We start from the raw sequence: 13,732 nt of genomic DNA on the forward strand, positions 1-13,732 counted from the left end.
TCTAGCTCATGCTGGACTTCTCCTTTAAGTTAATACCAAAGTACAAAAATGTTATACATAACACCTTATTTCGCATTAGATGTGGCAGTTGCATTATTTTTTTTTTTCAGGCTAAAAAACATGTCAAGCGAGTACAAAATCTTGATCTTGCCAAAAATGCAGTGCCCTTGTCACATTCTGTGAAATAACTGCAAAAGCTTATATTCCTTCTGTAAACTACTGATATCACCATGTCTCATATAAAGGAGATGAACAAAAGTAAATATGGCTGTATTCCAGCCTGGATGGCAACCACTGTTTCCTCCAAAGATACACAGGTGGATTGAGCGCAGCTACCCAGGAAGTGTATTACTCCCATGTTCACCCGGTGACAATAAAAAAAAAATCCCTGAAATAAAAAATCTAATGCATTCACCAAATCCAAGGACTGGTAACCTGAAATATACATGTTGTTTTTTAGGGTTCAGAAGTCAGGGTAGAAACTGTACAACCCCAACACTGGACAGAAATGAGTTATAGCTTAACTTTACTAAGAATATAGGAAGGATGTCCCCATTCATGACAATTCCTTCCACCTGTAACTGCTAAAGATAAATAGATTGATATGGGTAACAATCGTGTGGAAGGTCCGGTCTACACAACAAGCCAGCTTCCAGCATGCAATTACAGGAAAAATTCCAAAATGGGGTCAATTAGTATGAGATGCACACCTGATGATACCTGTAAAACACAGAATATTTTTTTTTCTCCACTAGGACCTGGTGAAATCAAGACATGTCTTTTCATCCATCACTTCCCTACTGGTTAATGGAGCACACAAACAACATTCAGTATAATTTCCAGCTTCCATGGCATTGTGCCAAAAACCGATGAAGCACAGAGTTCAGGTCAAAAGAAAAACACAGGAGCCTTTGATGCATAATGAATCCAACAAAATAATGCATATAAACTTCAAATCAACTGTATCACATGAATTATGCAACTCATGTGTCTGGGTATTGAAGCACAAATCACTGGCTATATGCCTTAAGGAAGTTTAATTTGAAGTACTCGTACATGCTTTTCCCTCACCAACAAAATCAAAGCCCCTAAACAGGCAAACTCAGAGCCCCTAAACGGCAAACTCAGAGCCCCTAAATGGCAAACTCAGAGCCCCTAAAAACTGCAAACTCAGAGCCACTAAACGGCAAACTCAGAGTCCCTAAACATGCAATGCCATCTGACCAGATTTCAGCCACAAATTTCCAAAGCTTTCCTAATTATTCCCCAAGCTGAATTTATCATATAGCTTAGAAAATGATGTCAGAGATCTGATCTCTGTACTTGGGCTCCAAATGGGCCACTTAGGCCACAATGGGCAACTTAAGGGGAAAGGTTAATGGACTAAGCTGCGCATGCTTCAATGTTTCCGCATAGTCAGGTGGATAAGCAAAGACATTCTTAATTTTGTAGATAAAATAAAATAGTGAAATATTAGTAGTTCAATTTACCTTTGACTGTTTTTTACAAAAAGTAAGCATTGAATTGAGACATCTGGTCAAAGCCCAATAGATCTAATAGATCTAGTGACCAATATTACCATATAATACCATTTGTTTAAAAGAAGTAACAAGACTCTGATAACCTAATCTGAATTTCAAACAAGAACACAACACAAATGCAAGTTATTAAACCCTGCAAGGTTAGAGCTCATCTAAAACTACCAAAAGGTGGCCAACACCCTATAGTCCAGTTGTATACATCAAAGACCATTCACCTCTGAATTATTAGTGCTGAATCAAGGTAGTCAAGATGTCAATGGTCAGCCAAGACTAGAAAATGTCGAAACACACTGAGCTAAACAAATATGACATATATTGCACACCTATAATCCTTCTCCTCCCTAACCTAAGTGTCTTGAACCGTCCTGTTCTTCCATCGATCAGGAAAGGGTGACAAGCTCACTAGAGGCACAGCTTATTATTTTTGTTATAGTACTTTTAGATCCCTTCCTTAACAAATTATTTCCAGCTAACTGAAGTCATGAAGTTTACTACACGTGATCTATGACACAATGCATCTGATTCTCTGTAGGGCATTTGACTCCGATACAAAAAAGTACTTACTTGAAAAAAATTCTCCCTCTGCATCTCTTGATTTTCACCCTTGTTACAGGACATCTGTTGAGATCATAAAAAAGCTGTTATTTTAACCATCAAAAAAACCCCACCATAATACAGGTTGGTGCAGAAAGAAATAAAGACACAGAAATTTCACATACATATACTTGCGCATATCTTAACAGAAAATACCAGATTTAGCTGCTTAGATTGACAGAAAAATACTGCTAAAGCATTTTGCAAGGGACATAAACTCATCTTTGAGATAAAAGCTTTCACAAATGCACACAAAACATTTTTTCTTGAGGACATGTCTAAATAGGATCAACTAATAACCAGATTTTTTACACATTTTTATTTTGCTTGTTGCCAAGTACTTAGCAAGGCAGACTTCTACAAGGATGTTAAATGATCACTGTAAATGCTAATTTACAAATGTTTCAAACGTTTTAGCTGTCAGTGGCCTGTTTGAGATGCACTGCATTTACTGGAAACACTTGATGCAAACCGCTGCATTTACAAAATATACTAGGCCAAGAATCCTTATTTTCAAAAAAAAAAAAAAGTGACAGTTATTTTCAGCTGAGTCTAAGCAGATTTGAAAATGACAGTCACATGGGTCAAAGAAAGATATTTAGTATTTGTGTAAAAGCTTTGTGAATTGAGCCTAATGTGTTTTATGGATTTCCCTTCAGATCCTAAAAAAGCAGAAGGTGTGTAGAAAACTAAGCCAAGGATTAGAATATTGTGCAATGCGGTACTGTCTGAAGATCCTAAATGATTAAAGCAGTGCTGTAGTAAGGATAAGTTGCCATTTAAGCAGTTTTCCTATACTTCATTTTTAACAGCAATTGAGGACTCGATCATTAGTAATTAAGTTTTGTTGATGACCATACTGTACAGCTTGTCTCCATTAATCTGAGTCCTGCTGACTACTTAAAGCCAATCTTGTAGGTTATTTTTCACTTATGACACAATTCCTCCTTGCAATATTAACTTGTCTTTATTACTATACAGCTTAGCTAGACATACCTTATTCTAAACAGTTATCAAAATTCCTAGAACATAAGATAAAGAATAAAGCAGAAAACAGCAGGTCATATTTATAACCCAGAAAGCCATTTATTGAGCCAACCATAAGAAATATCAGAAATCAGGTATCAGAAGAAAAAATATATTTCTTTTTTTTACATGCAACAGAAGTTGCAAATAAACTGCCCCATGTAAAAAAGATTTTTCTTTCAGATAATAAATTGGAGTCAAGCATCAATTCTGTTCAATAAACTTGCAAGTTAACCAGCACTAGGGCACTTCTTATAATTAAAGAAAATAGGCCCTTTTATGTGCACTTAAAAAACATTACATATTAATCTACGCATTAAAAATATTTGCAAAGGTAATCAGAATGCTTAAGCAAATCAGATAATTATTAATTGCCTGTGATCAACTTTGCCTATGATAAGACTCCATGTTCTTGATTAATCAAATGCTGCACATTGCCCATTATAAAAACCTGGTTTCTGATGATAGGTGGTATCAATCACCTCATGGGGGGATGTAGGACACCAAAATAAACTAGGCAACTTCAGAGGTCTACCAATAGAGTGTATTTATTTGTGTGAGATTATAATACATCTATAATATAATCTATTATAAATGATATAACCCATTATTAACACATAAAAATCTCTATGGTCTTTGTCATTTTTTTGTAATTTTAACTAGTACCTAACTGACGCTTGTATAATTCGCAAATAAAAGATGCTATGAAATTGAAATAATTATGTATTTTTTTCCCCCTCCAACATTTTAAAGCTAAAATAAGGAATATTAGGTTTATGCAATAAAAATGAGCAAACCGTTTGGGTGGGGCAGTTGGAGGAATGCGTCTCATTATACGCGTATAACATGCTACTGTACCTTCAGGACCCAGGTCCCTCACTTTTGGCTGCCTTTGGGCTGATCCAGGAGTTCGGGGACTATTCTGGTTTTCGCAATAACTGGGCTAAGTCATCCCTTTCTCCTATTGATTAAAATATAATGGTTTCCGAAGACTGCCCCATCCCATTATCCGGGACTTTCAAATATTTGGGGATCCAAGTTCAGCTCCCCATCTATAAGTTCCTGAAGGTCAACTTAACACCGATCAGAGGATCCTTTCGCAAGAAGGTACAAAAATGGCAGATTCTACCACTCACGGTGATGGGAATAAATCTATTTTAAATCAATTTTTCTTCTTAGATGTTTGTACATTCTTTCAAATTGTCCTGTTTTTGTGCCAAAGGGAGTCATCCGGGGCATAGACTCAACTGTGGTGTTTTTTTGTGGGGAACTCGCTCTCCAGGGTATCTATAGCTATTGAAATTACCCATTAATATGGGGGGGGGGGTTAGACCTCCCAAATTTACTTTCCTATTATTTTGCCTCTCAACTCTCTTTCTTACATTGGCAATTTTTTTCCTAGGCTCCAAATGCGACTACGTTGCTGGAAGCTGCGGTAGTCACTTCCCAGGAGACCCTTTTAAATAGTGTTTATAGGAGGGGTGTGCTAGGTAGGAGGGTGGGCTCTGTGATGGCACTTCCTAGTAGGATTTTTCACATCTGTTCCCAGCAGGCAGGAGATACGCCTTTAAGGCTCTCTCCTAATAGCCCACTATGGTGATGATCAAGGGACCAGTTTGGGATACCCAGGACCTGGCGCTTCAGATATGCTCAAATGCATCATGCAGCAGTAGCACAGTTTGGTGGAGGGTTCAAAATACCTCTTTGGAAACTACTCTATTGGACCCTGATCCAGCTAAGAGAATTTTTAGGTATTACCTGGCGGTGGGGCTGGGGGTCCTGGGTTGATAGGTAGGGCGAGATCTAGGTGGATAGCCTTGGCACTGAAGTTGTCGGATGAGCTGTGGCAGGAAGTCCTTGATACTTATCTTACAACGGTCATATCTTGGACAGGTAGGATGATTCAGCTTAGGTACCTCCATCAGATGTACTATACGCCGGTTAATTATTCCGTATGCATAAAAGAGACTCTACAACTTGTCACAAATGCCTGGGGGCTAAAGGGACTTTTCTTCACATGGAGTGGGAATGTATAAAGATAAGGCCTCTATGGTCTATGGTGACTAAATTTATAGCTGACAAATCTGAACTTCCAAATATATGCTCCCCCTTGCGTTGCCTCTTGGGTATTTTTGAACAAGACGAGTTGGATGTGGATACAAAATTATTCCTTAGAATTCTCTATTTTGGGGTACAAAAGGTCGCAAAGAGGTGGATATATATATGGAAATGGGGATGTGAATGAAGGTAGTAGTAGTAAATGCTGACATTCTTTTGTATCGCATGATGTATTAGGCGCAGGGTTCCCCCAGGAAGTTTAGGAAGGTGTGGTTTTGGTGAGTGGACTCGAAAGATACATTGGAGGGGAAAGTGGATCAATGAGAGGTAAAGCGAGTGAGGAGATGCTGCATGATAAATGTGTTGTTTTTTTTTTTAATAAGCCTTAACTGAAGTTAGGGGTAAAAGTACTGCACACAGTTATAAATGATGGGGTTCTGGAGTAGTATACTCCATCTGCAATTGCCCATGGTTTTATGTATATAGTTTGACTTACTCAAGGGGGAGGTCAGTGGACTCCTGGGTTTTTCTAAGGTGTTCGGTGGTCCTTGTGGGAGGGAGGGGGAAATTTCCTGAGTACTCTTTTGTTGTATACTGGATGGGGTATACAGTTGTGTTTTTTCATAATAATAATAAAAAAAAAAAAAAAACAGACTTTTTGGATAACGGATGCCAGATATGCGACTCCGGTAGGAGTCTTATGATTTGATATGCTGGCCTTTATGGCTGATTACTTTGATTCATATAATGTTCTTTGGTCAGTTTTGCATTTATTTGGCATTTTGTATGTGAACTATATTTTCTGCTAATAAAAAATTATTTTGAAAAAAAAAAAAAAGAGCAAACCATAACGGTAAAGTTCTGTAATTTACAACAAAACCAAACGTCATCTGACATCTTTTTTTTTTTTTTTTTTACAGAAGTCTACAGAGCATGCACATGTTTGATAAAAAAAAAAATGTAAATACTGTATGAAAGGCTCGACATTAGCTGTGCTGTGTAACAGCTGTAAGGGTTTGAAAGGCACATGAAATATTTTAGACTTGCAGTCACCTCACTAGCTCATTTTGGTCCTGCAGCTCCCCATTAAAGGCATTTCAAAACAGACTAAGACATGCATCATAAACCAATGCATATGAACATTAATATGTAAATCTTAAAAGAATTTTCCAATTTCAGAGGTCGCATACTATACCGTGTATCGTGTCTGTCACCTGGTAACCAGTGTGTGCAAGGCACGATCGCATGGGCACGCCTGCAGCAAAGAACACATGCACATACAACTAAAGAGGTATAAAACCCCACCCCATCCATAATTACCATTCCCCCCATAATAACCCACCCAGTAAGACTTAAAAAAAGAAGCCATAAAAACAAGAAATAATTTTTTAGAATATATAAAATATGATGTTGCACCTTATAAAGTGAACTTTAACATGTTGGAACATTAGTAGGTAATTAGTATAAGGCAAAGATATCAAGATTTCCAACACCTTAAGGTCAATAAAATAGTTGGTAAATATTTTATCCTAAACTTCAATAAGTAACAAAGATGACAGTGTTACATAGATATTAAGTATAAAAATCAGGCTTTATATTGACTAACCAATCAGGTGACTGGACCACTATCAAAGGATTTAAACTTCAAGTTACCAACCAGAATAGTGTGCAATGCCGGTGTCTTGTGCTTAAGTCCATATTCTTATCCTTACCTATATTCCTAGTACAAAAAAAGAAATAGACATTTGCCTACTCTCTTAATAAAACAGGATAGAAACATGGTCTTTTGCCACGGAAGCAGTAAAAAACAGGCCAATATTAAATTTTTTTTTTTTTTTTAAAGCTGTTGGAAATTGAAGATAGGCTATGTTGAAACAAGGCCAAAGCATTGAATGTGCATGGTTTAATGTAACACTTTATCTGTACAGAATATATTACACAGCAAAGGGTAAACTATACTGAAAATACAATTCTATTTCATAAATTCAATTTTCTGAATGTTTACTTTTTGCATTCGGTTTATAACTATCTCACCCACAATACATGTAAATTAAAGTGGTTCTAAAGGCTGAAGGATCTTTACCTTAATGAAATCTCTGCAATTAGGTAATAAATCTTCTGAGTCCAGCTTACCTGAGCCCAATCTCAATCCAGCACTATGCACGAGAGCAGTGGCTCTCTCCCTCCTAATAGGCTGAGAGAGCCATTGGCTTCTGCTGCTGTCAATCACAGTCAGTGAGGAGGGAGCGGGGACAGTGCCAAGCTGTGCTCTGTGTGTCAAGCGACACACAGAGCACAGCTCGGGAGTGAGCCCAAACGGTTGCCCCCATAGCAAGCAGCTTAAGCACTCAGCAGGGGGAAGGTGCCAGGAGCGCCGGTGGGAGAGATGAGAAAAGGATTGGGGCTTGCACAGAGCAGGTAAATGTGACAGGTTTGTTATTAAAAAATTGAGGTTTTCAGTCACTTTTAGAATATCTACCGTATATCTATGGGGGTTTTAAGTAATTTACGCTTTGGAAAACAAAGTAGACCTGAATTTAACAATTTAACAAAAAATACAGGGGGGAATTTCTGAAGCCCCAGTCCCTTTCTTCCCTGTTTAATTAGCCCACCCTACCAAAAAATAAACAATTGTTTTGAGGTTAATAGCTAAATGAAAAGAAAAACAGCTAAGAACTACACAATTTTAAACAATAAGCTTGACATAGAGAGGGAGAAATGTGGAACATCTGGCTGTCCTTGGTTGTGCTGGGACCCATCTGTGACTACTATTCAATTCACCCAATGAGAAGAGGTGGTGTTTGCATGGACACTACCTTCATTCAATCTTGAAAAAGGATTGGTTACTTAGAAAATGTCTGTTGGGACAGAGCGGAAATATTTACAGCATTAAAGTGGAACTTTAGGCAGAAAATTAAGTCCTGCTAGAGCACTTCAGGGTGGCCCCTTTTGACGGTATAGCTATGTACAACATTAAAAATATGTGCCTATACTGTAATACACTGTGTTACCCTGATCTGCACATGTTCAGTTGCTCTCCATTATTAGGCACTGCTGAATTTATAGAGGCCGATCTGCTGACAGCCTTAAAGTGAAATTAAACCCTTCTATCCTTTACAGCTAAGGAAGCTGCTTCTGTAACTGCCATGGTGATCAGTTATGACACCAGCCATTTGACGGTTTGACAGGAATGTAACTGTTTTTTTAAACTGTTAAATCAATGTGTTTAGTTCTGCTTTATGATTTACTGCTGTTGAAGGGGCTCTGGGCTTCAACAAAATGGCAGCCTCCAGCAAGAAGAAACAGGAGCACTGCTGGAGGCAATTTACAGCACACACTAATTTTAGTAGAACAATTATTAATGTGGAATATATGTACTTTCCTAAAGAACATTATTTTTTTTATCAAGTTGTTATGGGTAAAGTTCCGCATTAATGTCTTCCAAAACATTGTGTGCTGCATCAGGCAGTTGGATCAGGGGTGGAATGGAGACAATTTTAAGCTGCATGCCCTAAAGACATTGTATACTATATATTTTGTCCATAGCGCTATAATAAAGTTAAATATACATATTTCCTTCTACAATTAAACAAATAAAGGTGTTGTAGATCAGGTCTATATTGGCAATGATGTGTATTGGGGAAGATGTTATCTGGTATCTCAAACAAAAGCTTGACCTATTAGTACTAAGCAGGTAAACCAGCTCTGCCAGTCTTTAGTATTGTAATATGTCTACCAGGAAGAGAGGAATGAAACTGTAAGCCTGAATTGACTGTACGTGGGTGTGGCAATCAAAGGAAAAATACCAGAAATCCTAGGAGAGTTAGGTATCTGTGTGAAACTTTTTTTACAAAGTCAAAGTCCATGCCACACTGCTCAGTTATTCTAGACTTTGACCTGTGACTAAAATGGAAAAATACAGAGCCATAAATACGGGAGCTGGCAAAGTCACTTACAGCTATAAATACTCCAGTGTAGCATTCAAGCAGAGTAAAACTTAGGCAAAAAGAATGACTACTTGTCATTCATAAAAGCATGACATGTGAGCATTCTGGAATGTTCTGACTAATGGAAACGTGATTCTTTCGATCAGCCTACATTTTATCTCTGTATGATAATTTACAGTCTAACTGGCCCCTATGTTGCAAGTACTGCATGGTACATTCTCTTGGCACAAAGATTTATGGCCATCATTTAATGGCACAAAGTTTGAAGTTTATATTTTAAAAAGTTAGATTTGGACTATTCAGAAACCAAATGCGTTGCAATAAGACAATTAGGCTTATAGGGAATTCCACAATTTACAATTAAACTTACCTAGGGTGAAAAGCCTAACTTAATATGTTAAAGCACCTTTACCTCTAAACCTGGCATGACCAATCTACGCATTCCAGCCATTTCTTCCGAACTACAACTCCAGACATCCACAGCCAGTATGACTGAATCTGGAAAGCACAGGATCATCACCTTTGCAAATCATAGTCAGGCAGGCAGTTCACATGTTGGTAAGCACGAAAATTATACACACACTGTGCATTGGTAGGCTCAGCACAAGTTAATGATGTATCAGTCACAACTTGTGTTTACGTTGGTCATGTGCCTATTACGCAATATTATTATTAATATTATACAGGATTTATATAGCGCAACAGTTTACGCAGCGCTTTACAACTTGAGGGTAGAACATACAAATACAATACACTTTAATACAGTAGAAATCAGAGGGCAATACACTCATCTGATATTAAAACAGTGTATTTTATGCAGTACAAGTTGTTTCACTGGATATTTAGTAAGTTCAGTAATGCAGTTTATGGCTCCATGAAAGCTATACAAGTGACAATTACATGTGCCTAAAAAGACAGTACTATAGTAATGCCACCTTTTTGCTGAAACAACTGCTGTATGTTCCGTTTCTCTTACATTTCTCATCACAGTGCATTATATGTCTATATATGATCAGCCAACAAACTGAACATTCTGGATATGAGCATATTCAGATAAAGGCTTTCATGCCTCAATAAATATCCTTGCAAAGATATGTTTTTCTTTAACATGCATTTTGGGCTGTTTGATAACAGAGATATGATCTATGATACAGTAATAATCTACAGTCAAACATTAAATGTTTGTGATACAGTACATTACAATCTAAGGTGGAGGCACACAATTTGTGCTACGAGTATCCAAACAGCGAAGACACTGAATGGCCTATATACCCTATTTGTTTTAGAAATCCAACACCTACCAACAATGGGCACAGACAAAAGGCTAAGCATTATACTTACCATACAAAATTTCTCCTTACCTAAAAGAATACAGTTAGGTTTTTGGTCAGTTTTCACCCACCTGTAGAATAGCGCCGTATAGCCGCAGCAGTACACTCCTCGGCTCATTGCCTAAGCACTTTTCGTCATCCGGTAAAGAGCAATGAAAGAGCATGTTGCTTAGACCACCTCTGTAGGAAAAAGACGATTTGATTAAACACGACACCACAGAATTTTTTTTTTTTATACTTTATCTCTTTATTGAAATTTTTTTGTTTTTTACAACACACACCAACAGGTGATAAGAAAAACATACCCCCAAATTCCCGCCCCCCTCCCGTTCTCGCACCCGCCTGTCAGATTAATTAAAAATAAGTGAAAAAATCTTCAGTTACGGCCTGGGTGTTTCCTGAGTGAAGGGTGTCTATGTTCACTTAGACCTGTCTAGTTCTTCTTTACAACACTATCATCCTAACCCAGCCATTAAATCCAATCACCCCCATCCAATTCGCCCACTCATCCATCCTTTTCACTCTCTGTTATCTTATTCTTAGTTTCTATTGGGTCACCATTATCATTTAAGTTCTATCGTATCCTAGTTATTATTTAAATGTTGAACCCTCTTGCTTCCCACCAGAGTTTCCAGATGTTGTCATACTTCTTTAGTCCCCCTTGCTTCACATATATCGATTTCTCCTTAAGAATTACCACGTTCATGCTATTTATCCATTCGCTGCTGGGTGGAGGCAATGCCGACTGCCATCTCAGGGCGATCAGCTTCCTGGCCTGAAATAGACATCTCAAAACCGCGATCTGGGTGTTTCCTGGATTGCCCACTCCTTCTACTAATCCCAGGAGACAGTGCTTCGCCTCCAACTCTGTAGGGGTTCCAAACACCCGGTCGATAGTTCCTATTACCTCCCTCCAGTAGCGAAACAGCTTCAGGCATCTCCAGAACATATGGATCAGGTCCCCCTCTATATCCCCACACCTGGGGCAACTTGCGTCCGGTCTCCGACCAAACTGAAAAAGTTTACATGGCGTGTAATAAGTTCTATATAATAAAAACAAGTGTGACAACCTCTGGGAGGGGGAGAGCGAAACCATTGGGGCAAGTTCAAGAATTCTGTTCTACTGTCTTTCAGATATGTTACCCACATCTTGTTCCCACTTCCTCTTGTATGTAGGGGCCTCTATCCCTCCCAATCTCCCCTTATTTATATGTGGACACCTCTGAAAATTAGTTTGTATATTAAAATTTTGAACAAAGTCAGTTGTGGACCGTCCAAAACAAAGATACAGCATGCTTTAATGTGGACAGCATCGGTGCCCCCTTTGGAGTGAAAAAACATGTGCAATGATTAAATGGAATGGAAGCATTACAAAGCAAACGGCATGACACAAAATTAGAAAATTATTGTCATAAACTAAATATAACTACAATTACTTATGGAAGGGCTTAGGCCGGCCATACACGGTTTGAATCTCGGCCGGTTCAGCAGAAACTGGCCGAGATTCGAACCATTAATAAGAGGCTGAATGTACCAAGTTGATTGATTGACTTGGGTACAACCAGCCTGCAAGATTTTCCTGCAATTATCGCAAACGGCTGCTATAGCCGCTAGCGATAATTACTGTCTTCCCCCAGCAGGGACCGCTTCCCATGCCCGCCCCCACCAGGAGAAGACACTGTCTGTGTTGATGGGAGAATAGAGTGAATTCACTTAGTGTATGGCCAGCCTTAGGTTCCGTTCAGACCTTTATGATAAGGGAACGCATTAACGTGCAATAGAACAGTGCGTAGCAATGCATGCCACTTTTGTTTGTGCAATGTGATGCAATTCTAATGTGCACTAATGTGTGCTGTACTGCCAGAAAAAGTGCATAGCAACTGGTGAGCGAGTTATGTAAAAGTGGTAAGGGATAATGCAATCCATTGTTACAATTATGGCACTGTACTTTTTAAATAGGATCAGAAGTGAAACTTTTATCCTGTTTAGTGGGTCAACTTTACAAAAGAACATTGTGACCTTGTGGCAGTAACTTTGTTGTCAGGCCAAAAGACCGAACTCCATGAATAACTAGATAATCATATTCACTGACCTGTTTAATAAGTTACTACAATGGTAGTTGACAATGTCACAGAAGTTTATATAGGAAAAATCTGCTTATGTCAGGCTGGGAATTGATTACTAATTATTAATTGGGAATTCATTTGTGTAACAAAAATGCATAAGTGATTGCAGTGATGTTATACTTTTTGAGAATTTTACATTCTCTGTAGCACAGGAGAATGTCGAAGTGACTTAGGATGCACAGGGTCACTTGTATACCAATATATGGTAACAGAATATACAATATACATACATTTCCATCAGCAAATGTCTTATAGTACAGCTGCTTCACTGCTCCCCGACTGTGGCACGTATTCTACAATTCTATGAGTGTAATTCCCAGTTTCCTCTTGTAATATCACCTTTCCTCCTCTAGTGTTACTGCCTTTCCTACTCCTGTAATACTTCCTTTCATGCTACCTGACTGCAGTATGTATTCTACAATTCTGGTTGTGTTTAATACCTGCTTTCTCCTGTAATACCTCCTTTCCTTCTCTGGTGTTACGATCTTCCTCCCCCTTCCCCCTCCTCCTGTGTTACCAAGTTCCTTCCATCTGTAATACCTCCTTCCCTTCTCCTGTGTTACCACATTCCTTCCTCCTGTAATATTATCTTCTCTGCTCCTGTGTTACAACGTTCCTTCTCCCTGTAATACCTCTTTACCTCCTCCTGTGTTACCAAGTTCCTTCCCCCATAATACCTTTTTCCCTGCTCCTGTGTTACCACGTTCCTTTCCCCTGTAATGCCTCCTTCCCTCCTCCTGTGTTTCCAAGTTCCTTCTCCCTGTAATACTTCCTTCCCTCCTCCTGTGTTAACAAGTTCCTTCCCCCATAATACCTCCTTCCCTTCTCCTGTGTTACCACGTTCCTTCCTCCTGTAATACCTCCTTCCCTCCTCCTGTGTTACCACGTTCCTTCCCCCGGTAATGCCTCCTTCCCTCCTCCTGTGTTTCCAAGTTCCTTTCCCCTGTAATACTTCCTTCCCTCCGCATGTGTTAACAAGTTCCTTCCCCCATAATACCGCCTTCTCTTCTCCTGTGTTACCACGTTCCTTCCTCCTGTAATACTTCCTTCCCTTCTCCTGTGTTACCACGTTCCTTCCCCCTGTAATGCCTCCTTCCCTCCTCCTGTGT

The 13,732-nt window shown here is 38.8% G+C and overlaps 1 protein-coding gene across 2 annotated transcripts in view; it reads right to left on the reverse strand.

The window, feature by feature from the left end:
• Positions 1 to 13,732, reverse strand: part of CHKA (choline kinase alpha) — a 56,962-nt gene that overhangs the window by 25,706 nt on the left and 17,524 nt on the right. For both annotated transcript variants that reach the window (XM_073605277.1, XM_073605278.1), the window contains exons 2-3: positions 10,569 to 10,677; positions 2,106 to 2,159 (exon numbers count right to left, since the gene is read on the reverse strand). In XM_073605277.1, coding sequence (XP_073461378.1) covers positions 2,106 to 2,159; positions 10,569 to 10,677 — 163 coding nt within the window. The remainder of the gene's footprint in view (positions 1 to 2,105; positions 2,160 to 10,568; positions 10,678 to 13,732) is intronic.

Source organism: Aquarana catesbeiana, linkage group LG11 (genome assembly GCF_042186555.1).
Source record: "Aquarana catesbeiana isolate 2022-GZ linkage group LG11, ASM4218655v1, whole genome shotgun sequence".
NCBI classification, from domain to species: Eukaryota; Metazoa; Chordata; class Amphibia; order Anura; family Ranidae; genus Aquarana; species Aquarana catesbeiana.